The sequence below is a fragment of the Pleurodeles waltl genome, chromosome 10 (assembly GCF_031143425.1).
Source record: "Pleurodeles waltl isolate 20211129_DDA chromosome 10, aPleWal1.hap1.20221129, whole genome shotgun sequence".
NCBI classification, from domain to species: Eukaryota; Metazoa; Chordata; class Amphibia; order Caudata; family Salamandridae; genus Pleurodeles; species Pleurodeles waltl.
Genome location: NC_090449.1, coordinates 497,013,336 through 497,040,073, shown reverse-complemented (window position 1 = coordinate 497,040,073; position 26,738 = coordinate 497,013,336). Strand labels below are relative to the sequence as shown.

The following is a 26,738-nucleotide window of genomic DNA, read 5'->3' as shown; positions in this document are numbered from 1 at the left end:
CCGTAAAATTAGGAAGTTATCTTGTGCAGAGCACTGTTAATTAAGGAAGTTCCTCCCCATGGTTAGCTCGCAGTTGTTGCAGACTCAAGCTGTGGTAGTAACTCTAAACATGCTCTGGGGCTCAGCGCCTCTTCTATAAATGTACTTCAGAAAACCTTGCCAGGATGACTTCTCCCAAGTAGGAGGGAGCTTCGAACTAGAATTTGTAGGTTATCGTGAGAGATTTTTGCTACATCCAAGAAAGTCTAAGGGAAAGCATCACCCTTAGGCAAAACCTTTAAATCTAGGGTCACCAGATGCACATATTGGAATTTTTAAGGCCCTATGGGTGCAACCATGGTAAAGAGAGAACTTTTGAATTAAGGCTTCCTAAACAAGGTTGGAGCAAGCAATGGAATTCTTGAATTTGTGGTTTCTTGTTGGGGAAAGAACAAATCTCATAACATATCCAAGGTACCATAGTGTTTATAGGAAAACCAAGGCATCTTCAGGAACTTATTGGCATATTAAGAATGTGTGCTCTATCATTCTCTGAGTTAAAGGAGATCAATTTCAGGCATGTTAATGTATGAGTATGTGCTTGTTTGAACAATGGTTCAGGTTGTTAAATTGGAGGGAAGAGATCAGGCACCAGGAACGAGAGCCAGAAGGTCAGGTTAAAGAAAGGAACTGTTAATGACTTTGGAATATTGTTACAGGGCCTCAGCTCAATCACGCCCCAATCCAAACTTCCTTCTCCCAAGGCACAGAAGTCAGTTACCAAAAGTCCTTTTGCTTCCTTGAGCAGCATTACTTCAAGGCTTCAGGCAGAAACCAAATCTTATTACATATTTCACAATGAGTAAGGCTGCTTGAGGATTGGACCTTCAAAGTGACAATATCCCAGGTTAACAGAATCTACTACCCAGCATCCCATTTCTTACTCCTTCCCCCTATCTTGCAGTGGCTTGCCATTAAGATCTGATAAGTGGCTACCGCTCCAAGGTTACAGGGAGGTGAGGTTACATTCTGCCCCCAGAAAGTACCTGGGTCCTGAAAACAGAGTACGCAAATTTTGAAGAACGAACAAACTCAGAAGTTCCACTAGGAAGGGGGAAGGGAAAAACCTAAAGTTTATAGGACGTTGAGGTTTTCATAAGCTAAGAACGACTTTTACGATTGTGTGAACATTTTATGGGCTACTTTCATATGAGTCTTTTCTTTGTATTCATTCACTGTTGATGTACAAGTTACTTACCTTCGGTAACTATATATCTGGTAGAGACATATTCTAGTTGCAGATTCCTTACCTTTGAATTTCCCCAGGTGTCAGACTGGATCTGGAGATTTTTCTTCGAGCAGTACCTCTGCGTGCCGTCAGGTGGCGTTGGTCGACTCCGCAGGTGTCGTTGGCATCGTGTTCGGTGTGATGACGTTGCGGTTGTCTATAGACACCACCCCGGCGCGTTGACGTCAGTTTCTTTTCACGACTTTCCACACCAGTAGCGCGGAGCCATGAAGAACACAGAGTGGTGTGCCAAAACTAGGGCCCTTAAGGGGACGTTCCTGTCCCTAGAAATCAGTTTGCAGTGTGGGGAGGATGGGCGGGGCAGTAAAGAATCAGAAACTAGAATATGTCTCTACCAGATATATCGTTACCAAAGGTAAGTAACTTCAACATCTGATAGAGACTTCTAGTTGCAGATTCCTCACCTTTGAACAGATACCTGAAAAATACCATCCCCAGTGGTGGGCTGCAAACCAAGATCACACCAACCAGTCCTGCAGGACCGAACGGCCAAAGTAGCCGTCCCCTCGGACATGACAGTCCAGACAGTAGTGTTTGGTAAAAGTGTGCAGAGATGCCCACAGCGCTGCCTGACAGATGTCCAGGACTGGAACACCTCATGCTAGCGCTGTGGTAGCAGCAGTAGCTCCGAGAGAGTGAGCATGCAAACCTTCAGTAGGTCACTTTAGCTAGAGCATAGCACATTTTGATGCATAAGAGTTCCCATTGTGAAATGGTCCCCTTCTGCATCACCCTCCCCTTCTTTGCACTTCTTTGCACCCAAATATCGCACAAAGAGTTGATCGTCCACCCAAAAGTATTTGGTACAATCAAGGTAGAACACCAACAGTCTTTTTGGGTCCAGATGGTGTAGTCTCTCCTCTTCATGAGAGGGATGTGGGGGTGCATAAAAAGTAGGCAAGGTGATGGACTGTCAGACATGGAAGGGTGTCACTACTTTAGGTAGGAAAGAAGCCCTTGTGCGAAGTACCACTTTGTCAGGATGTATGGCCAAGAAAAGGTGGCTTAGATGACAGAGCCTGGACCTCACTTACGTACTGGCAACTAAAAAGACAGTCTTGATGGTTAAGAGTCGTAAAGGGCAGTTGCGAAGCAGCTCAAACGGGGCACACATAAGGTATGTTAATACCAGATTTAGATCCCATTGGGGCATGATGAATGGGATAGGAGGAAAGAGATGTGTGAGGCATTAAAGAAACCTCCCAACTATAGGAGATTTAAATAAGGAAGGCTGATCTGGTAACCTCAAGAAAGCAGAGATAGCAGGAAGATATCCCTTAAGAGTGCCCAGGGTAGAACCCTGCTGGCAAGGGAAAGAATAAAGAGGAAGACTTGAGAAAGAGGAGCAGATAGAAGATCGACAGATTTGTCGATGCCCCATGCCACAAATTTCTTCACACAACAGGCATATACGGTTTTCGTTGAGGGACACCTGGCTGCCAAGATCACATTACAGACTTCAGGTGGCAGGTCAAAAGACGTCATCTGTCGCCGCTCAATCTCCACGCAAGGAGGCGGAGGGTGGACAGGTTCGGATGGAGGACCCTCCCCTGCTGTTGCGACAGAAGATCCTCTCGAAGAGGCAGCCTGATCGGAGGAGCTATGGCCATGCTCAACTGCTCGGGATACCAGAATCTTCGTGCCCAGTCCGGAGCCACCAGTATAACTTGGGCCCGGTATGCCTGATCTTCTTCAGAACTCTGGGCAGAAGTGGTAAGGGCGGAAAGGTGTACAAGAGGCCTGAATTCCACTCGTGACGAAAGGCATCACCGAGTGAGTGCAGCCTTGGAAACTCCAACGTGCAATACAGCTGACATTGCACGTTCTCTCCGGAGGCGAACAAGTCTAACCAAGGTTCTGCCAACAGAAGGAAAAGACCTCCCACCACTCCCGGATGGAGATTTAATTCGTGGTTGACCACGCATTGTCGGCTGAGTTTGCCTGCTCTGGCATTTAAAGACCCCGCCAGGTGTTGAACCACCAGGGAAATTCCCAGATATTCCAGCCAAGTCCAGAGGCTTAGAGCCTCTTGACAAAGGGTCCACGACCCCACTCCGCCTTGTTTGTTGCAATACCACATGGCGGTGTTGTTGTCTGTGAACACATGCACTGCTTTCCCCTTGAGAAAGGGAAGGAATGCTTTCAATGCTAGTTGAATCGCTCGGAGCTCCAGATGATTGATATGGAGCCCGATTTCCACCGGAAACCAGAGGCCTCTGATCTCCGCCTCTCCCATGTGGCCGCCCCATCCCTGGAGTGACGCATCTGTCAGGACTGTGAGATCTGGTTGGGGAAAGGAGAGGAATCGGCTCTTGACCCAATCCTGATTTTGTAACCACCAATGCATGTCTCGCAGTTCCTTTCGAGATCTGGACCTTGTTGGAGAGATTCCCCTGATGCTGCACCCACTGCAGAGCCCGCATATGCCATCTGGCATTTTGAACCAGCAGGATGCAGGATGCCATGAGGCCCAGCGGCCTCCGTCATTCTCACCAAAATCCAGGTCAGAGGCTGAAACATTGGTATCACAGCCCGAATATCCAGGACTAGCTTTTCAGGAGGATATGCCCGGAACTGCACTGTATCCAGAACAGCTCCGAAGAAAGGGAGTGTCTGAGAAGAAATAAGGTGTGACTTCGACACGTTGATAGTGAACCCCAGCAAAAGCAAAAGGTTTGCTGTAGTCTGGAGGGGGTAGACGACTGTCTGGGGCAAGTTCGCCTTCAACAGGAAATCGTCGAGATAGGGGAAGACTGGAACCCCTAACCTGTGTAGATGAGCTGCCATCACTTTCGTGAACACCCGAGGGACACTGGTAAGGCCAAAAGGGAGCATGGTAAACAAAGTGCTCGTGACCTACCACAAATTGTAGGTAACGTCTGTGGGCCGGCAATACAGGAAAATGCAAGTATTAGTCTTGCAAGCCCAACGCTACCATCCAGTCACCGGGATCCAGGGCAGATAGAACCTGACCCAATGTCAACATTTTGAACTTCTCCTTTTTGAGGAAGAGGTTGAGGGACCGAATATCTAATATAGGACGAAGACCTTTGTCCTTTTTCAGCACCAGAAAGTAGTGGGAATAGCAACCACGACCTACTTCTGGCAACGGAACCCTCTCTATAGCTCCTTTGGCCAAAAGGGCTTGGACTTCCTAGCGGAGAAGCGCCATATGATCCTCCGATATTCGATTGAATGAAGGTGGCATGGCTGTAGGAGTTGTCTAGAAGGGGAGGGAATAGCCCCTTTGGACAATCTGGAGGACTCACCTGTCCGAGGTAATGGATTGCCATTGGGGCAGGTGATGGTGTATCCTGCCACCAACAGGTTCCTGGTGTACCCGCAGACTTGGAAGGTTTGGAGGCTGAGGAGGGGGTGGGGGTGGACTGGACAACCTGCTGGCTCCCTGATTCCTGTGGGCGTGGGATCCTGCGTCTGCGCAGGGGTTGTACAGCATGCGCGGGTCGATGGCCGGGGTAAAGGATGCAGTTGGGTGCCCCTTCCAAAGCCACGGAAGGGGCTAAAGGCAAACTGCTGGGGTCTACAAGCAGGCGCAAGGCCAAGGGAGCGGGCCGTGGCTTGGGAATCCTTAAAGTGCTCGAGCGCCGAGTCCGCCTTGTCTCCGAAGAGACATGTGCCACAGAGGGCATGTCCATCAAGGATTGCTGGACATCCCCGGAAAAAACAGATGTTCTCAGCCAGGGGTAGCGTCTCAATGCCACTGTCGATGCGACCGATCTGCCCAGAGAGTCAGTTGTATCCAGGCCACAATGAGTCATGAACTTCGCTGCATGCCCCCCGTCTGTTACGCCTTGGGAAAGGATAGTCCGGGCCTCCTACAGAGCTCCAAACAGCACTTGCGCGACTGTATCCCAGAGAGCAGGGTAATAGCGGCACAAAAGGCATGCAGTGTTCACGGACCGCAGCGCTAGACTGTTGGAAGTAAACAACTTCTTCCCCAAATTGTCCATTCTTTTTGATTCCCAATCTGGGGGTGCGGCAGGGAATGCACCAGGTGAAGAAGAAGCTTGGATGACAAGGCTCTCAGGCATGGGGTGTTGAATAAGGAATTTTGGGTCTGACGGCGCAGGCTGATGGCGGCGGGCAATCGTCCTATTCACAGGAGCCCCTGTGCTGGGTCTGGACCAAGTACCCAAAAAGACGTCTGTCAGTGCCTCATTAAAAGGAAGAAGGGGCTCGGAAGAGAAAGACCCCGGCTGAAGCACATCGGTTAGGATATTAGGCCTAACCTCCACAGAAGGTAGCTCGAGGTCCAGGACCTCAGCTGCCCTTCTCACCACCATGGAATAAGAGGCACCCTCCTCCGTAGCCACGGTAGAAGGAGAGAGCATACCAGTGTCAGGGGAGGTGTCTAGACCACTGGCATCACTCAAATCCTGCACCCAGTCCATTTGGGGGTCAAGCTGGTATTCTAAAGGGTCCAGCGTCCCCTCTATAGCCTCCCCGTATTCATACCCACAAGCATAAGGGTATGGATTAACCCTGGACCCAGGAGAGCCCACAGAGAATGGAATCGGCAGTCGTTCTGGCTCTGGGCCGTCGGGTATGAGGATGGGATCGACATCGATTGTGGGCCCAACTGATGTCGGGAGCGTCAACATCTGACCCGACGCCCGGGAAGGTTGCTGTGGCACGACCGGCGTCGGGACGGATCCGCAATTGGATCAGGAGGGGTGGCCGAAGCCGGCGATTTCAAACCCGAGGGGGCCTTCACCCTTCAACTAGCAGTCTCTATCAGATATACTTTCATATGAGTCTTTTATTTGTATTCATTCACTGTTGATATTGAAAATTCAATTAAACAGTTGTTAAAAAAAAAAAAAAAAAGGGTGGAGCTGCTCAGTGGGCCAAGACCTACTTGCTTTTCCACTAAGACATAATATAAGGCAGAGGAAGAAACCTGTTAAGTTACTTAAAAAATGAGACATCACTAGAACACCTAATGACTGCAACACTGGGATTTGTTAAAAGACCTACATTGGGTCTAAACTTTGATCTGCACGCCAAGACAAATGACTCAGAGGGAAGTTGTGGTGCCAAGAGGAGAAGTAATAACCCTGCTCCTCTTCTTTACGGGCAACTTAATACTCAGTGGGCACACTTGCTGAAGCCACCAATTTCTATTTACAAAAATGGCACGCATCACATTTCCAGCAATCACAATGAGTACCCCATTTCAGTGGTCATTTGTGTGGTTATGACTTCACTTTCTTGCAGATCCTATAATCTGAATGTATTTTGATTATGGTAAGATAGCAAAGCATATTTTTAACAAGCATTTTCAATGCAACGGGTCTTGCAATTGCTCGAGTTAGCGCTATTAGCATTGTAAAGCACAAAACAAAAACACAGTGCAATCGCGCTATGTAAAATGCAGCGCGATTGCGCTGCATGGAAAATAAACAGATAAAGTAGTCCGGACTCCAGGCTGAAAACATCGAGCCTCGTATGTGTTTGGTACTTTACTGGTGCTGTGTAGGTGGGTTAAACACCGGAAAAGGCAAGACGTATGCATGCCTTTCACAAATAAAAGCAAGCAGATTTTAAAAGGCAAGCCCACGAACCAATGTAAGTGACTGACGTGGCATGGGCGTGGTTTGAAGCCCAAAGAGAGAGTACAGAATGGACAGAGCACTTTGTGCTCGCCCATAAAAAGGAAACTAAAAGAACAAGCGGAATAAAACTTGAGTTTGTTTGCTCTGCATGGGGGTTCCATAATTTGAGTTTGAGTGCTAGGCATGGGGCTTCCTGTATGTTCAAACCCTGATATCTTGTCAATCAAAAGCAAGCGTAAGGGTTAGAGCATATGATACCACTTATGGACTATGGTGTAATGTATTGGGACAAAAAGTGATTTGAGTGACCTGGAATTTTAACTGTTCTGAAACATCCCTAGTATCTCTAATATTAATTGTACTATACCAGAAGGTGTGAGTCACAAAATGACTATACATTACTGTGCGTGAGCCTTCAAACAAGCTGAAATGTCACCCACAATGAAAAAAATAAAATAATCTGCCATTACAAATTTGATAGATGCAACACACATACCACAGGAAAAAACAGCCACAAGATTTGGGAACAGTTGTATAAACCGCAAGTGCTGCATTATTTTCATGGTAGCATTTCCAAATTAGATGTGCGAGCTACAGTAAGCGAGAAAGGTGCCCAGTCTACACCTCCAGTTACCAATCAACTATTTACATCTTAATTTACATAGCATGGACAACCAGTCCGAGCACATACAGGAAGCAAGTGACAGGCAGCAGGTTAGTGGAAAGTCAGTGGTCCAGAGTCAATACTTACATTCCCGCCACCAGGGACATGCTTTATATTGTCCTTGGAGCCACACTTGGACTGTACGTGGCTGTAGTTGACTTTTTTGGAGACTATCTGAACCTGGAGAGTCACAGAATAGAGAAAACGACACAAAGAAGGGGAAGCACGGTTAAAATGAGCACACATGGCAAGCTGAGAGAGAAAGACTGCTTTTAATATGTGAGGAAATAGAAAGGAAAAGGTTAAAGTGATATACAAGCTTGGATTGAGGTGTGAGAGATATAAATCAGGAGCAAAGGTGGAAACAGAGAGGTGGACAAGGCACAAATAAGCACACATGGGAATGAAGACAACGGTATTAGTGCAGATGGATCACAAAATGACAAACGTTCATCCTAGTATGTTGCTCCCAACATGATAGTGGTATGTAGCTCTATGGGATAGTTGTACAATGAAGCTTCAAGCAACAACTACATTAATTTAGATGCTGTACCACTGCCCTGCTATGGTGCAGAACATAATCCATGGTTTTATTTTACACATCGTTTCTAGGATTCTGTGATAAAATGTGCGTAAGCACTTAAAGACCTGTAATCTATCTTTATAACATAATTTTACCAGTATAGCACACATTTCCTGATGAAACAGTAACACAGCACAGGTTGCATGACTAAAGGTATGGAGTCTTATGGTTGCTCAACCAACACTCATCTAGCCATGTCCTCTGACTACCAGTCGGAACAATATTCATCAAGTTTGCTAGCCCATGATAGGACAGTCCTGACATGCTACTCCTATTAATATTTTCTCAAACTCTCTGCCATAGTAGGATAATATGTCAGCTAATGACTGACTGTTCTTTGACAGCAGAAGGGTTAGCTCTTACTTGTACGAAGTCAGAGAGTCGGACAAAACCAGACCTGAAACCAAGTACAAATTAAAACAAAGCTGCCCAATGAAGTTTCTTGGCTCCTCCTAAGTTATCAGCTTCCTACAATGTTCCATTCTTCATATTTTGTTAAGTTCTTTGCTTTTTATAGCAGGCTATAATAAAGAAATCTCAGGAGCACACGGCAAGCATGAACAGATGGTTTATCCTACCTCCCCTCTCAACAACTCTTACATGCCCTTCACCCTTAACTTCCTCAATTACTTTATTACTGATACACTGTGGATTAATTTTACAGTCATAAGGCAGTTGGGAAGGCAGAATGGTCTTAAGACAAATGAGACAGCTGGTGTGTATGTGTTCTGTTTACAGAGGTGTCCAGCAATGTATGTCCAGGAAGGCTATATATTGAGTATTACCAGAGAATACCATATATAAATAGTTTAATATACATTAATTATAAGTACATTTATATTTTCTGTACATCCTGAAAATCTATCATCAATGTGAACTCCCTCAACCTACACTTTTCGCCCTTGGCAGTATGTTAGGTAGCCAGCAGACCATGCAGGTATTTATGACTCCCTGTTCTTCTATAAAAGCCTGTGCATGCTTCGATTTTCAAGCTGAGTAGATGACTTCCTCCTGAGTGTGCCAGCTACGTCAAATCAAACGCACCAGCTGTTGCCTCATTGCTCCAAGCCTTAGCAGTCATTATGTTGACCTTGACAGTGGTTACCTGTGGTCATCTAAGATACATTGCTCTTTGTTGAAAGCAATGATGTGAAATGTGAGAACTGATTCAGGTCCAAGTGTCATTTGCTTCAAATGGCTCATACATATACCCTGAAAGAGGCACACAGATTTTAGAATGTGTAACTCAGTGGCACATTCAATGATGTATCATGCCTATATGTAAGTACATTTGTACTTCCTCAGACACATTCACAACACGTATGCACATGAGCCTGTGGAGGTTACAGAGTAATTAGAGGGTAGAATATGGGTGTACAGGCACTCTGAAGTGTTTGGCAGTGCAGGAGAGCTCACTGAGTAAGAGACTTTCCAAAATCTTGATCTTAACATTTCAGCAGAGACATTACTGGCATCCAAGGCTGCTGCATTCTGCCATTAAACAAGGAAGTGTTTTGAGTATGAAATCAAGTACAGGTTAGCATTAGATGCAGACTAGATTTTGAAGCTAGTGTGACCACCTCATCTGAAGGAGATGGAGGGGTGACTGTGGGGCTTTCTTGTTGGGAAAGCTACCAACGTCAAATGGGTCTCTCTATGATTGTCACATCTGCTGTTGTGTGCTTGGGAGGCCATAAGGAATTCCAGTGATTAGCGAGGAAACTCAGTGACTTGCCATAAATCTTGTAGATGGATATCTGTGAGAAGCTTTTTTTCTTTTGTGACTCTATAGGATCCTTCTGCCATAATATTGTAGAATGTATTGGAGAGTTCTCGCTCTGATCATGCAGGAGGCACTTTCTTTGTGAGGGTTATGTGGAACCTGATAGATAGTCAAAGTCATAACTGAATGTAAATTTCAGTATATATTCCCCAGTGGGAGGGGTCATGCAATGTTGTCCTTAGCATGAACTTTATTTTCCAGTGCACCCTTCTCCATCTCCAGATGCTGAATAAGTGTGCTTGCCAAGTAGAGCAGTATGTGCAAGAGTTATTCTCTGATGCCATCTGCTGTGCAATATTCCATGTGCTCGCTTTGTCCATTCACGGTGTTGCGCATGCGGGTGTCAATGCTAACACCTACAGTACACTTTAATGGATTGTGCAAGCATGCAATATGAGGTAATGATCCAGTATTCAGATAGTGATGTTAGAGGTATCTTCTTCCAGCAGGCTTATGTTCCTTTGATTTGTGCTCTTTTGTACCTGCAATGTTCATTTGTTTGATGTGTTTGTGGTCAATGTACATTTACTCTCAATTAAAGCAAATTTTTGAGTGATTTAGACTTAGGCTGTGTCTATGTCAATGTTTGGTCCTGAGATACAAGTGCGACTCCATTTTGTCTTTTTTTCCCAAAAGCAGTGATTATATTCTTAAGTGGGTGTGGTCATCAAAATAAAAAAAACAAGGGACAAGCTACTGCTCATTTAAGTGAATATGTGAAATCACAATCTGCTGTCCTGCTGCAAAAGGTGTAGATGGCTCTCCACAGACAAAGATTTATATATTATATGTGGGTGTGTGTATATATCTATATATATATATATATATATATACACACACACACACACACGTTATACTGATTTCAAATGAGCCCTAATATTTACATAAGGCATGAAGAACAAGTTACTTACCTTCGGTAACGCCTCATCTGGTAGAGACAATATCTAGTTGCAGTTTCCTTAGTTTTGAATTTCCCCCAGGCATCAGGCTGTATTCAGAGATTCTTCTTGAGTAGTACCCCTGCAGGGCATTACGTGGCGTAGATCGGCTCTGCATCCATTGTTGGATTCATCTGAGCCAGATAGGATATCGCAGGTCCTTTATAGGCGCCACCCAGGCACGTTGACGTCACTTTTTTTCACGAATATACACTCCGGAAGCATGGAGCCATGAACAACACTGAGTACTGGTGCTTCGAAACTAAGGCCCTAAAAGGGGAGCCCCTGACCCTTGAAATCAACAGAGCGGGGAGACTGGGGGGGGGGGTCTGTAAGGAATCTGCAACTAGATATTGTCTCTACCTGATAAGACGTACCGAAGATAATTAACTTGTTCATTTGATAGAGACTTCTAGTTGCAGATTCCTTACCTCTGAATAGATACTAAAGCAATACCATCCCTGGAGGTGGGTCTGCAAACTAAGATCACAAAGTACCCATCCCTGCAGACCTGACTGTCCAGGCAGTAGTGTTGGAAAAACATGCGCAGAGAAGCCCATGTTGCCGCCTGACATATGTGAACGACTGGAAATCTGGAGGGCTAACACAATGGTCGTGGCTGTAGCCCAAGTAGAACTTGCACGCAAACCTTCAGGTGGTTGCTTTTTGGCCAGTGCATAGCAGATTTTAAAGCAGAGTATGACCCATCTGGAGATGGTATGCTTCTGCACTAAACGACCCTTCTTCACATCCACGTAACCGACAAAGAGTTGATCATCTACCCTGAGAGGAAAACTGTGGAGAGGCTCGGAAGGAGGGCACATCAAAAATGTCAAAGTGAAATTTAAATGCCACTGGGGCATAATGAGTGGGGATGGAGGAAACATGCCAGAACTTTGAGGAACCTATTAACAATAGGAGACTTCAACAAAGAAGGTTGATCAGGCAATATAAAAAACGCAGAAATAGAAGACAAATAACCTTTGAGAGTGCCAATAGCAGTGTCCTGCTGGGTCAAATTAAGGACAAACAACCGGTCCTCAGAGATAGGGGTAGGAGGGGGAGTATCTATAGACTTGTTTGTGCACTATGCTACACATTTCTTCCAACGGCAGGCATATACCGTTTTGGTGGAGGACACCTGGCAGACAAGGTAATGTTACAGACTTCGGGTTGAAGGTCAAAACCTATCAACTGTCATCGCTCAAAGTCCATGCAAGAAGGCAGATAGTAGACAGGTTTGGGTGCAAAACCCTCCCCTGCTGCTGCAACAGAAGATCCTCCCGAAGGGGCAGTCTGATCAGAGGGTCAATGAACATGCTCAGCAGCTTGGAATACCAGACTCTCTGTGCCCAGTCTGGAGCCACAAGGATTACTTGGGCCCGGCTGTTCTTGATCTTCTTGAGAACTCTGGGCAAAAGTGGTATGGGCGGAAGAGCATACCCGAGGCCTGGGTTCCACTCAAGACGAAAAGCATCATCGAGAATTACCACCTTGGAAACTCCAACATGCAAGACTGTTGACAGTCTCCCGCACTGCTGAAAGAGACCCTGCGCCACAACTCGATGGAGACGCCATTCGTGATCGGCTATGCACTTTCCGCTGAGTTTGCCTGCTCTGGCGTTCAGAGAGGAGACCAGATGCCTCTCATCTCCACCTCTCCCAGATGGCCGCCCCATCCCAGGAGTGATGCATCTGTCACTATTGTCAGATCTAGTTGAGGAAGGGATCTGCATCTGACGCAATTGCGGTTCATCAACCACCACTGCAGATCTTATGAAGTTCCCTCCATGATCTGGACCTTGGCAGAGAGATTGCTCTGATGCTGTGCCCACTGGAACTTCAGGTCCCACTGCAGAGCCGGCATAGGCCATCTGACATGTCACCAGCAGGATGCAGGAGGCCATGAGGCCCAGTAGCCTCAGAGTCATTCTCACCGAAATCCAGAATAGAGGCTGAAACATCGGTTTCCAAGCATGAATATCCTTGACTCGCTGCTTGGGTGGATAAGCCAGAAACTGCACTGTGTTCAGAACAGCTCCGATGAAAGGGATTGTCTGTGAGAGATCAGGTGTGACTTCAGCATGTTTATACTGAACCTCAGCGAATGCAGGAGGTCCACGTAATCTGGAGGTGGGAAACAACAGCCTGGGGCGGGCTCTCCTTCAACAGACAGTCATCAAGATAGGGAAAGACCGAAAACCCTTTTCTGCTCAGATGAGCTGCGACCACCGCAATCACCTTGATGATCACCCGAGGGGCGCAGGTATGGCCAAAGGGGAGCACAGTGAGTTGAAAGTGCTCATGGCCTACCGTGAATCGCAAGTAACATCTGTGGGCAGGCAGGATGGGAATATGGAAATAAGCATCCTACAAGTCCAACGCTACCATCCAGTCTCTGGGGTCCAGGGCAGATAGAACTTGAGCCAGGGTGAGCATCTTGAACTCATCCTTCTTGTGAAAGAGACTGAGGGATTGAAGGTCTAGGCTAGGGCGGAGGCCCTTGTCCTTTTTGGGTACCAGAAAGTAGCAGGAATAACCACCTACTTCTGGTACGGAACCCTCTCTATGGTTCCCTTGGCCATGAAAGCCATAACTCCCTTGTGAAGAAGGCTTCACCTTTGAAGAGGAGTGAAATTTGAACACTTCTTTCCTGACAGTGTGAAGCGATGAGCAGCTTAGTGTTCATTTCTCTGAAGGTCTTACATCAAAGTCCAAACAACACAGGCGCCTGCATTCCGACTGAGGCACCATACACAGAAAGCATGTACGTTTGTACCAGATATGGGCCAACTGAAATGTCCCACCGGACTTAAACCTAGAGGACTTTGAAGGAGAAATTATATTTGATGGGATCCAACAGCGAAAACCCGGTGGAACATTGCCAAAAATTAAATAATAATTATAAAAAATGCTTGGCATCGAGGGTCTGTGGCACATGGGTTTAAAAAATGGCTTCAACTGTAATGTTTGCATGTTTATGGAGTAAATGGGTAGCTTCTGTGAGTGATCCTATTCTGGGACTTCTATAACGTGAGTCGACTGCTGTAATAATTTGGAATCTAGGGCCTAGAGATACTTACTTCTACGATGTAACATATAGAAAAAAAGTATTCATAAAAAATAATCCTAACTGGTAATGCAATGGCATCGCAAGGCATTTAGGCAAGCAACAGAACAGAATTCGTATAGTTGCAAACAGATCTACATAATATAATCAGAAATTATTTTACCTAACATTTTGAAATCGATCTTTAAAATAGTTAAAACCTTACACACAGAATATTTCAGATAATCTGAAACTGCCCCAAGTTTCTCGCATTTACAAAGTAAGACGAGGGGGCTCATCTATTTCTCATCTGGCTTCCAAAGTATGGCATGCACTGTCACTCAGTGTGCAGTGCAGTCCCTCTGAATCTTGCTTCAGACACTCTCAAAACCCTGCTTTTTGACTCCTGCCTAGCAAGTTCATAAGTTTGACCTTTTTTAGGCTCTTCGGAGGTAGCTGTGCACCGTACAAGAGCCATGAACTGAATTCCTACACCTTTAAAAATTTGAATTATAAAAATGGTACTTATAAAAGGCAAAATCAATAGCTCAAAGCATTTATTTTACACATACTTCAAGGATAAGTACCACATTCATCAACATACGAAAGTGACTCTTTGAAAAGACTCACATTAAACTGTGGGTATTATAGAACTATAAGGAAAGCACATGGAAGAGGTATTTAGTCATAACATTGGAGCCACTCGACCAATAATCAGACTACAATGTGTTGCATGCGTTTTGAATTATATTAACAAACAAGAGAGAATACTGATTAGGCCGTTTATACAGACGCAGCTAGCACTAACAGCACAAAATTTCTGAAGCACAAACAGGAATGTAGAAAGCCCTGATTTCAATAAACTGTAATGCTTTTTTTTAATACGACGCATATGTATTAAGGATGTTTCACCACTCCACAACTGCTCATAAGGCATAAGAAATAAAAGGATCGCATGAAACGTTGTACAGTGGACATGGGCCAGGATCCATGGAATAGTGTGGTTAAGTGGCAGCACTGGGTGTGTTTTCTTGCTCCAGTATAAAACCAACAATACATTATTCTAGCATGACACATGGGCTACCTCTGCATTTTGACTTGAAGCTACAAGTGTCAGCTGAAACTTAGATATAGTGTTTAACACCAGAAGGACCCAAACTAGTCTTGCTTTATTCAAATGCCCGAAAACTTCTTTCTGTATATCATTAACTTAAACCAAGTGATGCATATTAGCAATCATCCCCGATATGCCTAAAAACAAATCAACATTTTTTTATTACAAAAAAAATCCGGGTAATAATAAGAATATGTCAGTTTATAGACACGGATGAGACAAACACCAAATTTTGAACATCACCTCTGTGCAAACCTTCTGATATCAAGCAGGCTTAAAAGAGTCTGGAGGAAGCTTAATTTGTAATTTAAAACAAACCACTTCATTGTGTTTGTCTCTTTTCCAAAGTTTTTCAACTGCCGTAGAAAGCTGGCCTGGTGTGTAGTGGACACCTATGATGTTGGCACCTTATACCAGGCAAACCTTATTAGTTTGTGCTACAGTGTCTAGGAAGCCTGGGCTCTATAGTGCTAGCTGCGGTGAGCAGCCATGACTTATCTAGGAGTAGTGTAAAGCACTTGCAATATCACAGTAGTCACACAATAACCTATCACACCTGAAAGGAACCACACAGTGCTGCAAAAATAAAGGTACTTTATTACAGGAACACTGAACTAGATTACTACAGGCAACCCCCCCCCCCTCCCCTTTCTGGAAGTAAGTATATACACAGACAAGTATTAGGAATTAGCATACAAACACCAGAAATAGCAAGGGCCCTATTTGGAGGGGGTGGTGGGGGGGGGCAGGGGAAACAAACCATAAACTTAAATAGTGGAATGCGAAAATGGGTCCTCCACCAGAGGATATGAAGTAGTTAGCCATGGGCTGGGAGAGTATGGAACTCCAAGAGGTAAGTATCTAGAAGACACACACCGACCAGGAGAGCAGAGATAAGTTACCTGGTCGTCCCATAGGCTAACATGGGGACTTGGAATTGGAATATTGCAAGAGCAGGACCAGGTTGGTAAAACCCAATGGTGGATTCGGGAAGAAGAGAACCTGAAAGAGAAGGGGACAGAGCCCAGTCCACGCAGGAGTGTCCAGGTGTGGCAGGAGGCAATGCCCATCCTTCTGTGGGTGAAGATTTGGGTCGACGGTGGTGGATGAAGTCCAGCAGCGGAGTCCAAAAGTGGCAGAGGAGTCCCTGAAGTCACCTAGGAGCTGTCCCTCGATGGTCGCCAGATTGCAAACGGATCAGTGGGCAGGAGGACCACCACCAAACACAAGCAAATGCAACTGGAGATGTTGGAGATTTGCAGAGCTGAGGAGGATCAGCAAGGCCCTGGGGACTCAACCCTTGGAGGGAAGTCCGACCTGACCCTAAGAAGACAGGAAAGCCAGCAGAAGCAGTCGGAGCCCCCACAAGCAACCCACTAGCAGCAGGCACAGTAAGTTGCAGTGAGGCCCAGGCAGCACACCTGAAGAGGAGTCCCACGTCGCTGGAGCATCAGAGAGGAGACTGTCCTTGCTGAGGTAGAAATGCTGGGGGCCGGGGCTACTTGGAGCCTGAAGATCCCTCGGAGCAGGGGTCAACAAGCCTTGGTTGCTGAAAACAGTCGCAGTGCACAGGGATTCTGTCTTGGAGGAAGAGGCAAGGACTCACCACCTCCCAATTTGGAAAGAAGGCAGAGAGGACCCAAAGGACCACTCATAACCACCATCTGCGTTGGAGACTTTTCGCAGGTCCAGAGGACATCAGATCTCAGGGGCCAGATAGCTCTGCCTTAGGTGCCTGCAGATGCAGGGGAGTAACTCCTTCATTGCAGGGGAGTGACTCCTTCATTGCAAGGGAGATTCGAGTGGATAAACAAGAGCCTGGGCCGTTTATGAGTTATCAACTACAGTTGATGAGACTTGTTGCGGAATGTGAGGCATTTACTTTATGAGTTCAGACGGGTATGTTGGTTTGTTTTTTAATGGATTTTGCCCTGAAGAAGCGGATATTCTGCGAAACACGTGTTGGCAACTGCAATGGATGGCAACTTCAGCTACGTCTTGTGGATGGATACATTTTGGCAACTATAATCAATATATGATGTACATGCTATGAATATTATAGGTTTAATTATAAATATATATGGGAAACAATTCTCATGATCAGATAGCTAATAGACATAGTAATTTGTCTTGTTTTTTTGATTCAATGATTTTGCATTAATTGAATAATATAATATTTTTTTTTTAATGATTTAATATTTGTGGTGTAATTATTTTGCTTTTGTGTAAATGTTTCTAGTACTGAGTTGTTTCTCCCCACAATTCTGTGGAATAGTGGAATATTTAGTTAAGGGGATAAACTGACTCCTGTGGGTGAGATCACAGTGCCACTTCTCAGTTATCCCTTACTAACACTGAATTGTTGACTTAGCAGATGCAGGGGAGTGACTCCTCCACTCCAAGAGAGATTCCTTCTTGCTTCTTTGGTGCAGCTGAACTCTCGCCGACCCCAGAGGATGCACAGCCGTGGAAATGTTGCAATTTGTGGCAGAAGCCTTGGAAACAATGTTGCAAGGAGAGGTTGTCTCAGTGTTGCAGTCTTGTTAGGTTCCTGTGAAGTCTAGCAGCGGTTTCGGTGGCTAGGAGAAGAAGAGGTCATTGCAGAGGTGTCTTGGTGGAGTCTTGCACACCAAATTTGGGGACCCACCCACAAGGGAGTCCCTAAATAGCCCAAAAAGGGGCTTGGCACTTTGCAAGGTGACCACCTATCAGACGGAGTCACTGATGTCATCTGCCTAACCTGACCAGTCAGATACTCTCAGGGGCCACTGCTCATTTTGATTTCAAGATGGCAGAATCAAGTGGCCAATTGGAGGAGCTCTGCGCACCACCCCAAGGGTATTGATGGACAGGGGAGTGGTCACTCCCCTTTCCTTTGTACAGTTTCGTGCCAGAGCAAGGCCTGGGGGTCCCTGGACTGGTGCATACCGGATTATGCAAGGAAGGCACCAAATGTGCCCTTTAAAGCAAGACGATGGTGTTGGGAGCATACCCTCCCCAGTCTTGTAACACCTATTTCCAAGGTAGAGGAGGTTGCACCCCTCTCCCACATGAAATCCTTTGTTCTGCCTTCCCCTGCTTGAGCTGGTCATGCAGAAGGAGGGCAGAATCCTGTCAGAGGGGCTGCAGCAGCGTGGGCTGCTCGCAAACCCTGGAAGACTTGTAGGAGCAATACGGGGGGGATCCTCTACGGAGACCCCAGAGTACATGGAATCATGCCACCAATACTGGTATCTGTATTAGGAATGATTCCGACATGTTTGACACCAAACATGCCTAGGTTCGGGGTTGCTATTATCTAGTTGGACCATAGGTACTAACCTACGGCCAGTACAAAGCTAAAATGGCTTACCTGCACTTACGAAGTCCAGGGAATCGGAACTGGAGTTCGTAGGGGCACCTCTGCTCTTGCAGGGGTGCCCACACACACAGGGAACTGCACCCTGCTCTTAGGGCTGGAAGGGCCTACTTATAGGAGTGACTTACAGTGACCTGGTGTAGTGACAAGCAGTGAAATGGTGCAGGCACCTTTTCACACAGGCTGCAAATGGCAAGCCTGAAGACACAGTTTGCATGGTCTCCCATGGGTGGCATAATACACGCTGCAGCCCATGGGGGACCTCTGGTGTACCAATGCCCTCAGTACCTAAGGACCATAAACTAGGGACTTACACAGGTACACCAGTGCCAATTGTGGGGTGTAAAGGATCCCAAGGTAAGCAAATTTAGAGAGTGCACACTCACTGGGGTTCTGGTTAGCAGGAACCCAGTGAAAATAGTCTAAGCACCCTGACAACAGGCAAAAAGTGGGGGTAACCATGCCAAAAAGAGGGACTTTCCTACAACAGCATTTTATACATTTCCTTAAAATTTATGTGTAGAGTTTTACTTAGGCCACAGGACAGAAGTACCACAATGCATTCATCAATAAAGGCCTAGCTGTCTTATGTTAGGAAGGCTGTAAAATTAAAACTATGAGTTTGCATTGTTAACACTTTCTGTCTCAACGCAGACTATTTTTGAAGTCGATGCCACTTTTAAGACTGGTTTCAGTTGTACAATAACACACTTTTTATCTCTCCAAAAGTAAAAATGTTTATTGGGTATACACTATGTAGTAGATTTTAGCAGACGTTGGCATCCCTCACTCGAAGATAACGAGAACCATTAACCAGGCGTTCACAAGTAATGCACACCTGGTCTGGGATTAAGGCTCTGGGGCTCACCTCCCTTCAAAACCCTCCTTATTACCTTCTGGTAACATCTCAAAATGCATTTACTTAAGTTATAAAAGAATTAAACTGTGCTACTTTGCTGCATATAAACACCAGTCGCGTCTGACAGCGGGGCAAAGTGGCCGGGTTGGGGTGGGGGGGGGGTTGGGGGGGGTGGGGGGCCGGAGGGTGAACAAAACCAAACCCCCTACCCCCAAAAAATCCTTACCTTCAAACTGCTGCATCTCGGGTCTCCGCTAGATTGCAGGCTCTCAGGCTCAGACTCCCAGCATGCCCTGTGGCAAATCCTAACACTGCTCTCATGAATGAGCGCTAGGATTGGCATTAGCGCCCTGGCTTTGAGCTCCCAGGCAGATTGGGAGCCTGGGCCTGCTGTCTCCAACTCGGCAACACAGTACCAGGTTGGAGAGAGCTCAGTGCATGTGTGTGTTTGGCCGTTATGAGACGGCCAGCCAAATACACATGCATACTGAGGGGAGTGCACAACACTCCCCATGGTGCCTATCATCCCCCATGGCCCCACCCCTTTAAAAATAAAACAATAATAAACATTGTTTATTATCGTTTTAATGTTCAAGTTTTGCAGCTGCTTATGTTGGCGGGGGAGAGGGTTGGAGGTGGTTTGGGGTGCGCTCCATAGCTGAGGAGCCACCATTGATGAACACTGGTCTAAACAGTCACTGTGGAAACTCTGCTCTCCCTCGGAGTGAAGTTCACAACATAAAAGAACTGATAAGTTACCGGAAATTATTTTTCTAATGGTGGTGTCTATCATAGAATGATTAAAACACCGGAAACCTTAATAAAAGCCAAGTAAACTGCCTTTTTAGGTGCATTCTACATCATTTGCCTAATCTTTTTTTAATAAAGCTCTGGTACAAAACAGGGAGTAGGACGTATGGGGGTAGACAGCATGGTACATCCAATATACAAACACTGTAGAACAGGTGCATCATGTAATACAAGGCATATGGTAGCCTTTCAGGTTCAGTCCACACAAGGGCTCAGTGGTAACATCACCAGGACTTATTCATGCTGCTGCGATGCCGCTCATGAAGATACACAGTAAGAGGGCTAACCAGGGAAAGACAGGGCATTGTGTGTGAGGGGCGGCTTGGGGGAGGGAGAGATAAAGAGAAGAAAAAAGAAAGGAAGGAGGCAGAGGGGAGCCGAGGAAGGAGAGGGGGAAAGAGGAGGGCAGTGAGAGGAGGAGGGTGATTACTCTCAAGGGACAGGGTAAGGCCACAGGACCAAGGGTAGTGGGCATCGCTCAGTTCTCCAACAATGGACCACTAGTACCTAGCGTCTGCCGTCCTGGAGAAAAGGTGACCAAATGAGGAAGAAGGTCTCCTACTTGTCCTGTATAGTTTAGATGACCCACTCATATGAGGCTGTCTGGTAATTAGCCGAGAGCCATTCTAAGTGGGAAGGGGAGATAAGTGGGCGCCAGTGGCAGGGGGTCCAGTTCTTCACCGTTGCAAACACCATTTGGAGTAGGCAGTCCTCAAGTCTCGAGATGCCTGGGGAGTTTAACAGGTTGTGCAAAAGGACGGGGCAAAGGTACTGTGACTGGCAGAATCTCACTCAAAGTGGAACCAACTGCCTCCCATTCGGATCGGACCACGCGACTTTCGTAGAGAATATGAACCAAGTCACAGGGATTGTTATCACAGAGCCAGCAGTTAGCGAGAGATAGCAGGCCTGCCGCCTGCAGTTTCGTCAGGGTTCAGTGCCAGTCATGCAGGGACTTAAAGTGGCAAAACTTCAACTGTGCCTCCCTAGTACAGTGGTCCTGCAAGTCCATAAGGTTCACCAAGTCCTCTGGTTCATATTCTGTCTGGAGCCTGGCTTGCCATTTGATGTGAAGGATGTTCAACTGGTCTAAGATAATAGATGGTGACTCAAAAGGCTGTAGAAGCCAGACATCACCCCCCACAAGCGACCCCACTCTGTGAGGTAGGAAACAATGGGGGGGGAGGCCTGGAGGGTCTAGGAGCTCAAGCCAGGTGGCAGTGAGGCGCATTCTACAAAATGTGGGTGATTTTCCTGAAGGCCAATGAGTGAATGAGTCCAAAGCCCAGCATTGTGCCATTTTAAATGTAAAAAGTACCCAAGGATAACACAACAGAAATCAGCCTCTTGAAGGAGAAGGTAGATAGTATATGAATGAATCCATGGAAGACTCTATGCTGGAGGACCAGGTATACAAATAATTAATTCTTCTCTAACAGCGATCTTTCAAAGATTCACACACTTCTGAAAAGAATACCCAGCTGTAAAAATAGTCTACCTAGAATGGCAGTTTCTCAATCAGCAAAATACAGCTCATCTTACAACCCTCAAATAGCTTTGATGTCTGAACTGAACCAAAGTTATTGTGCATTGTTACAAACCACAGGCACAAGGGCAAACCATCATCGAAAATACTTAACACGCCAGACCTATGGGACCAACTTGAAATTGCAGGGGCAAGGAAAAACTACATGACAATCCTTTTCCTACAATTCCTCTGAAACAGCCTTCATCTGTATCTGGGATTGCAACAGGACTCCTCGGCTTCAATAAAGAACACAAAATCCTGTTCTACCAGCATCTCCCCAGAGCTTCCAGTCCTGGAAGGAAATTATTATTTATCCAGTCAACATCTGTTCGCGGCATGTAGTGCAGTTGATTCTCATGCTTTGAGTAAGTCCGCCATCATGGATAGGCTCTGAGTGTTACAAGTTGTTTTTCTTCGAAGAATATTTTCGATTCACAAGATTGAGTGACTCCTCATCTCGGTGATACTGCGCATGAGCATCAAGCCCTTTGTTAGATTGTTTACTCACAGGAGGGTGAAGTAGAGAGTATGGGAAATGTCACTTACCAGTGTACATCTGTTCGTGGCATGTAGTGCTGCAGATTCACATGCTGTGCATATCTCATCATTTAGTGTTGGGCTCGGAGTGTTACAAGTTGTTTTTCTTCTAAGAAGTATTTTTTTGAGTCATGGGATTGAGTGACTCCTCCTTTCGGTGATAGTCCGCATGGGCATCGACTCCATTGTTAGATTTTTTTTCCCGCAGTAAGGTGAAGTAAGGATATAGAAAGTAAAGAAGATGTCCATGCAATGTAAATACATATTTACATAATTAAGTACTACAACAACTACAGGCTCCTGGGGAGGAGGGAGGGTGCATGTGAATCTTCAGCACTACATGCCACAAACAGATTTACACTGGTAAGTGACATTTTCCGTTCGATAGCATGTGTAGCTGCAGATACACATGCTGTGCATAGACTAAAAAGCAGATCTCCCAAGTAAGCGGTGGTTAGCCCGTAGGAGTTGAAGTAGTTTGAAATAGGTTTTTTAGCACTGCTTGGCCAACATTGGCTTGTTGTCTAGATAACACATCCACACAGTAATGTTTAGTGCATGTGTGTGGTGTGGACCTTGTGGCTGCCTTCCATATTTGTGCCATTGATATACATTTCCTAAGAATGCCATGGAGTCTATGTTCCCTTTAGGCTGCGTGCATGCAGCCTTGCCTCTCCTTGTGCCCAGGCTGTCTCTGGGAGCGCCCTGGCCACTTCCAGGACCAAAAGGGGTAATAAAAAGACATTTCTTCGATGTGTGGCAGGTGTTATAAATGCTCTTTTGTGTGTGGCAGGCTGCACTGTAGGAGGCCCAGGACACGCACCAAAGACAAAGAGGCTGCTCCTTCCATCAATTCAATAATGGAGCCTTTCAGGTGGCCGATCCAAGGCAGTGTGAAATAAATGCCTTGAACTTGATTATTTTGTTGAAAGACTTGGCAAATGCTTTTTTTTTTTTTTTTTTAAACCGAGCCTCCTTTTCATTTATTATCGCATACCAGAGCTCCTTCAAATAGGTGAGTTCAGGATACAGCACAGGGCTAGTTTTAGGGTTGTGCTGTGTGTTCAACAGCTTTCAGGCAACAGTAAAAGTGTTAAGATACCTGGTGATTAAGGGGCCTGCTAGAGAGAGATCGAAGTTTTGTCCAGAGGCAGTTTTGACATCTGAGGTAGTGCAGAGGGTTAATATTCCTGCTGCAAAGAAAATGCATCATGCAAACAGAACTGTATTTCTGTGATAGCTGAGTGAGTTACTGATTTTGTCACAGAGATACTTTTATTACTTGCAATTCATAAGTTACAATCCTAATATAGCACAGTGACCTATGAATTGTTACCAAAGCTGCTTGCAAACTGCTAGGTTACCACTTTCTCCCACAGCCAGCAGCATCCCGCTCATACACTATCTTCCTTCCACTCCTCGGAGTCCGTCATACTTAAGAGCACCATAGAGGGGGGCAGGGAGAGGATACATTTGTGTGGTCTTGGGAAGGGTTTCGGTGTCTTGTGACAGCACCAGACCAGCAGAGGGCAAGATGAGGAGAGCTCTATTCTTGGAATAGTGAACCGGATTAAAGAGAATTTGGGGTCTGGGTTGTAAGGTAAGCCTTTTATTCGAGGTCGATAGACTGAGCACCAATGATTTGTGTAACAGTTCCTCAAGGTATAGCTTTTGGCTGTACGCTTCAGTTAGTGCAAATGAGAATGAGTGGCCAGGAATACAATAATCCTTATCCATGTGAAACAGAGTTCTGAGAATCAGTCTGCTCTCACTAGAGGGCAGGAGCCAGCAATGGAGATAGAGTTTGGAAGGCTGAGGGTCAGAGAGGGGCATGTCAGCACAGGGGCAGGGGTGTGAAATACTTATAGACTGGATTGCAGGGAAGAAGCATTTCAGTAGTGTGGAGAACTCAGCACTGGGCTCTGGAAGACTCAGTGAAGGAACCTTAGCAGAATTGAATAGAGTTACAGCTCTGTGAATGGGGGGGGTTGGGGGGGGGGGAACTCAGCACATGGGACTTGAAGGCTGATTTGCACCATCTGGTGAAATGCACGGCATGCATATGCGCACAGTGAGAGCTACTTTGATATACTTTGATAGAGGTACCTTCCGGGCCTGGCACAGGCTGAGGGCACCCGCAGATGCATTGTGGCAACGGGATCCGGCTTGCAACCTAGGCCCCATTTACCCATAATGGTTGGAGGCGGACAACCTGGGGTCAGGAGTTGTAAGATTCTGGACCATGCCGTGTAAGAGCCAGAAGCTACTCAGAATGGAGGAGGTCATCAGTGACAAGGGTTCCTCTCCTCGAGTGCACAGGCCAGACGTTCATTCATTGGGTTTGTGGAGAAGCTTGCCATGAGGAAGAAAAAAAATAGGACAAGGGGACAGTGGAAGTTGATAGAAAAGGTGAAAAGGCAATGGAAATTAAGAAAAACAGAAGGTTGGAATGCAGTAGAGCTGGATAGAAAGGGGTTGGGAGGAGGAGTGGGCAACTATGGAGGAGTGATATTGAGGAAGGAAATATAGGAGGGACAGAGAAGGGTACCGTGAGAATGGGATATGGAGTAGAGAGAATAAAGACAGGAAAGTCCCAACGTTGGAAAATGGACAAAGAATGTAGGAAGGACAGAATGATGATAAAGATGAGAGCGTAAGGAAAAGGAGAAAGGATAGGAATGGGGACTTGAAAGAAAGAAAAGATGCAGGATAGGAAAGCAGAATAATAGGAAGGACATATATAATAGAAATATGGGGAGGGAAGATGATTTGAAGGAGAGAATGAGGGAAACAGCGATTTGACTGTAGAGGCAAAAGGGGGCATGTGAGGAGAGGATGGACTATGGGATTGCGATAGCAAAAAGGAAGATGTGAATAAGCAAGAATTGCTGAGAAAAAGAAAGGGCTGTGAAACAGAAATTAGATCAAAAGAAAAAAAGAAGGTAGGACAATAAGAACAAACAAAAGGTGATAGGTATCCAGAGGGGAGGCAAAAGATTGAAAGGGACATTTAGAAGACTATCAGGGCAACAACATCCACGCACTAGTTTGACAGGTTAATCTCATAGGTAACAAAATTAGTTAGTATAGTAGTTAAGTGGTTTTGCACAGGGTTGCTGCCTATGAGCTTTCATCCAGAGGGGGCGTTTTGTAGTTGTGTAACAAATTGAAAACTTGAATAAAACAAATTTTCTAAAAAAGGAGATGGGTAGACAAAGATGACAACCAAGGATGCCAGAGAGAGTTTGGGGAAGAGAAAATGGTAGAATGTAGACTGGAAGAGAGGGGAGACAGGTTGAGGGAGAAGTAGAGGAGAATGGAAAAGGAGAAAGAAAAGTAGGGAAAATAAGGAGGCGCAAGGAGACGAGACAAACATTTTAGAAAAGAGAGAAACAAGGTAAGGACAAGTGAGAGAAGAGGATAGAGATAAGAAAAGGTGTGAGGAGGAGATGAGATTCATGACAATTGCAAAGAGATAAGAATGGTACATAGAATGATTAGATCACAAGATTGTGTCACTGGTGCTCATGGGTGCAAGGAGCTCACTCTGACCTTATAATGAGCCTCTTTTAATATCAAGCGAAAGATGAGGGGAGGTCAATTTTTGTCTGGTTTAGATTAAGGCCGATGGTACTCTTGATGTGCCACTGAATTTGGTAGCTTGCACGCTGCACATGCTTGCATATTAAGTTGTTGCTTGTCTTTAGTGCACACTGCCTTGACTGTAGTGCACAAAGCACCTTTACTGCCGCACATAAAAGTAAATAATTAGAGGGAACATTGCATGGAGGCACCCTTTTTTCTAGTGGAATGTGCTTTTGGAGGTACTAATAGCTGCCTTTTTACTTTGAGGTAGCACGTTAGAATACATTTTACAATCCATCTAGCTAATCCTGATTTAGAAATGGGATTACCTTTATGAGGTTGTTGAAAAGCAACAAAAAGTTGTTTAGTTTTCCTAAAGTCTTTTGTTCTGTCTACATAATACATTAGAGCTCTTTTGAGATCAAGAGTGTGGAGAGCTCTTTTAGCAGTAGAGTCTGGCTGTGGAAAGAAGACTGGCAATTCCACTGACTGATTAATGTGAAAAGGTGAAACCACTTTAGGTAAAAGTTTGGATTTGTCCCAAGTACTACTTTGTGTTTGTGTACCTGGAAGAAAGGTTCTTCTAGAGTAAATGCCTGATTCACATTTACTCATCTGAAGGAAATAATTGCTACCAAGAAACTGAATAGCGCAAGAGTGCATGGTTTCGAATGGGGGACCCGACCCATAAGTCTTGTGAGCACAATATTAAGATTCCATGCAGGAGCTGGTGGAACTCTAGGTGAAATAATGCATTTAAGCCTGTCCATAAATGCTTTTATAACAGCAACTCTAAACAGAGAGGTATGTTGTCTGTTTTGTAGGTAGGTTGATATTGCTGTTAAATGAATTTTAATAGAGGAATAGGCAAAATTAGCTTTTTGTAAATAAAGCAAAAAACACACAAAATCCTGAACTGATGCTTTTAGTGGATCAATATTTTTAGGTTGACAGTAGTATACAAAACGTTTCCATTTATTTGCGCAGCACCGTCTGGTTGTTGGTTTACATGCTTATTCTAGAATGTGCATACATTCTAATGGGAGCTGTTGGTATCCAAATTCTA

At 45.5% G+C, this 26,738-nt stretch overlaps 1 protein-coding gene across 36 annotated transcripts in view; it reads right to left on the bottom strand.

Annotated features, from left to right (window-relative positions):
* MAP4 (microtubule associated protein 4) overlaps positions 1–26,738 on the bottom strand; it is a 1,914,856-nt gene that overhangs the window by 213,019 nt on the left and 1,675,099 nt on the right. For 27 of the 36 annotated variants that reach the window (XM_069210826.1, XM_069210834.1, XM_069210837.1 and 24 more), the window contains one exon: positions 7,616–7,708. The exons of the other annotated variants lie outside the window; for them this stretch is intronic. In XM_069210826.1, the coding sequence (XP_069066927.1) occupies positions 7,616–7,708 (93 nt within the window). The remainder of the gene's footprint in view (positions 1–7,615; positions 7,709–26,738) is intronic. 36 annotated transcript variants of the gene reach the window in all.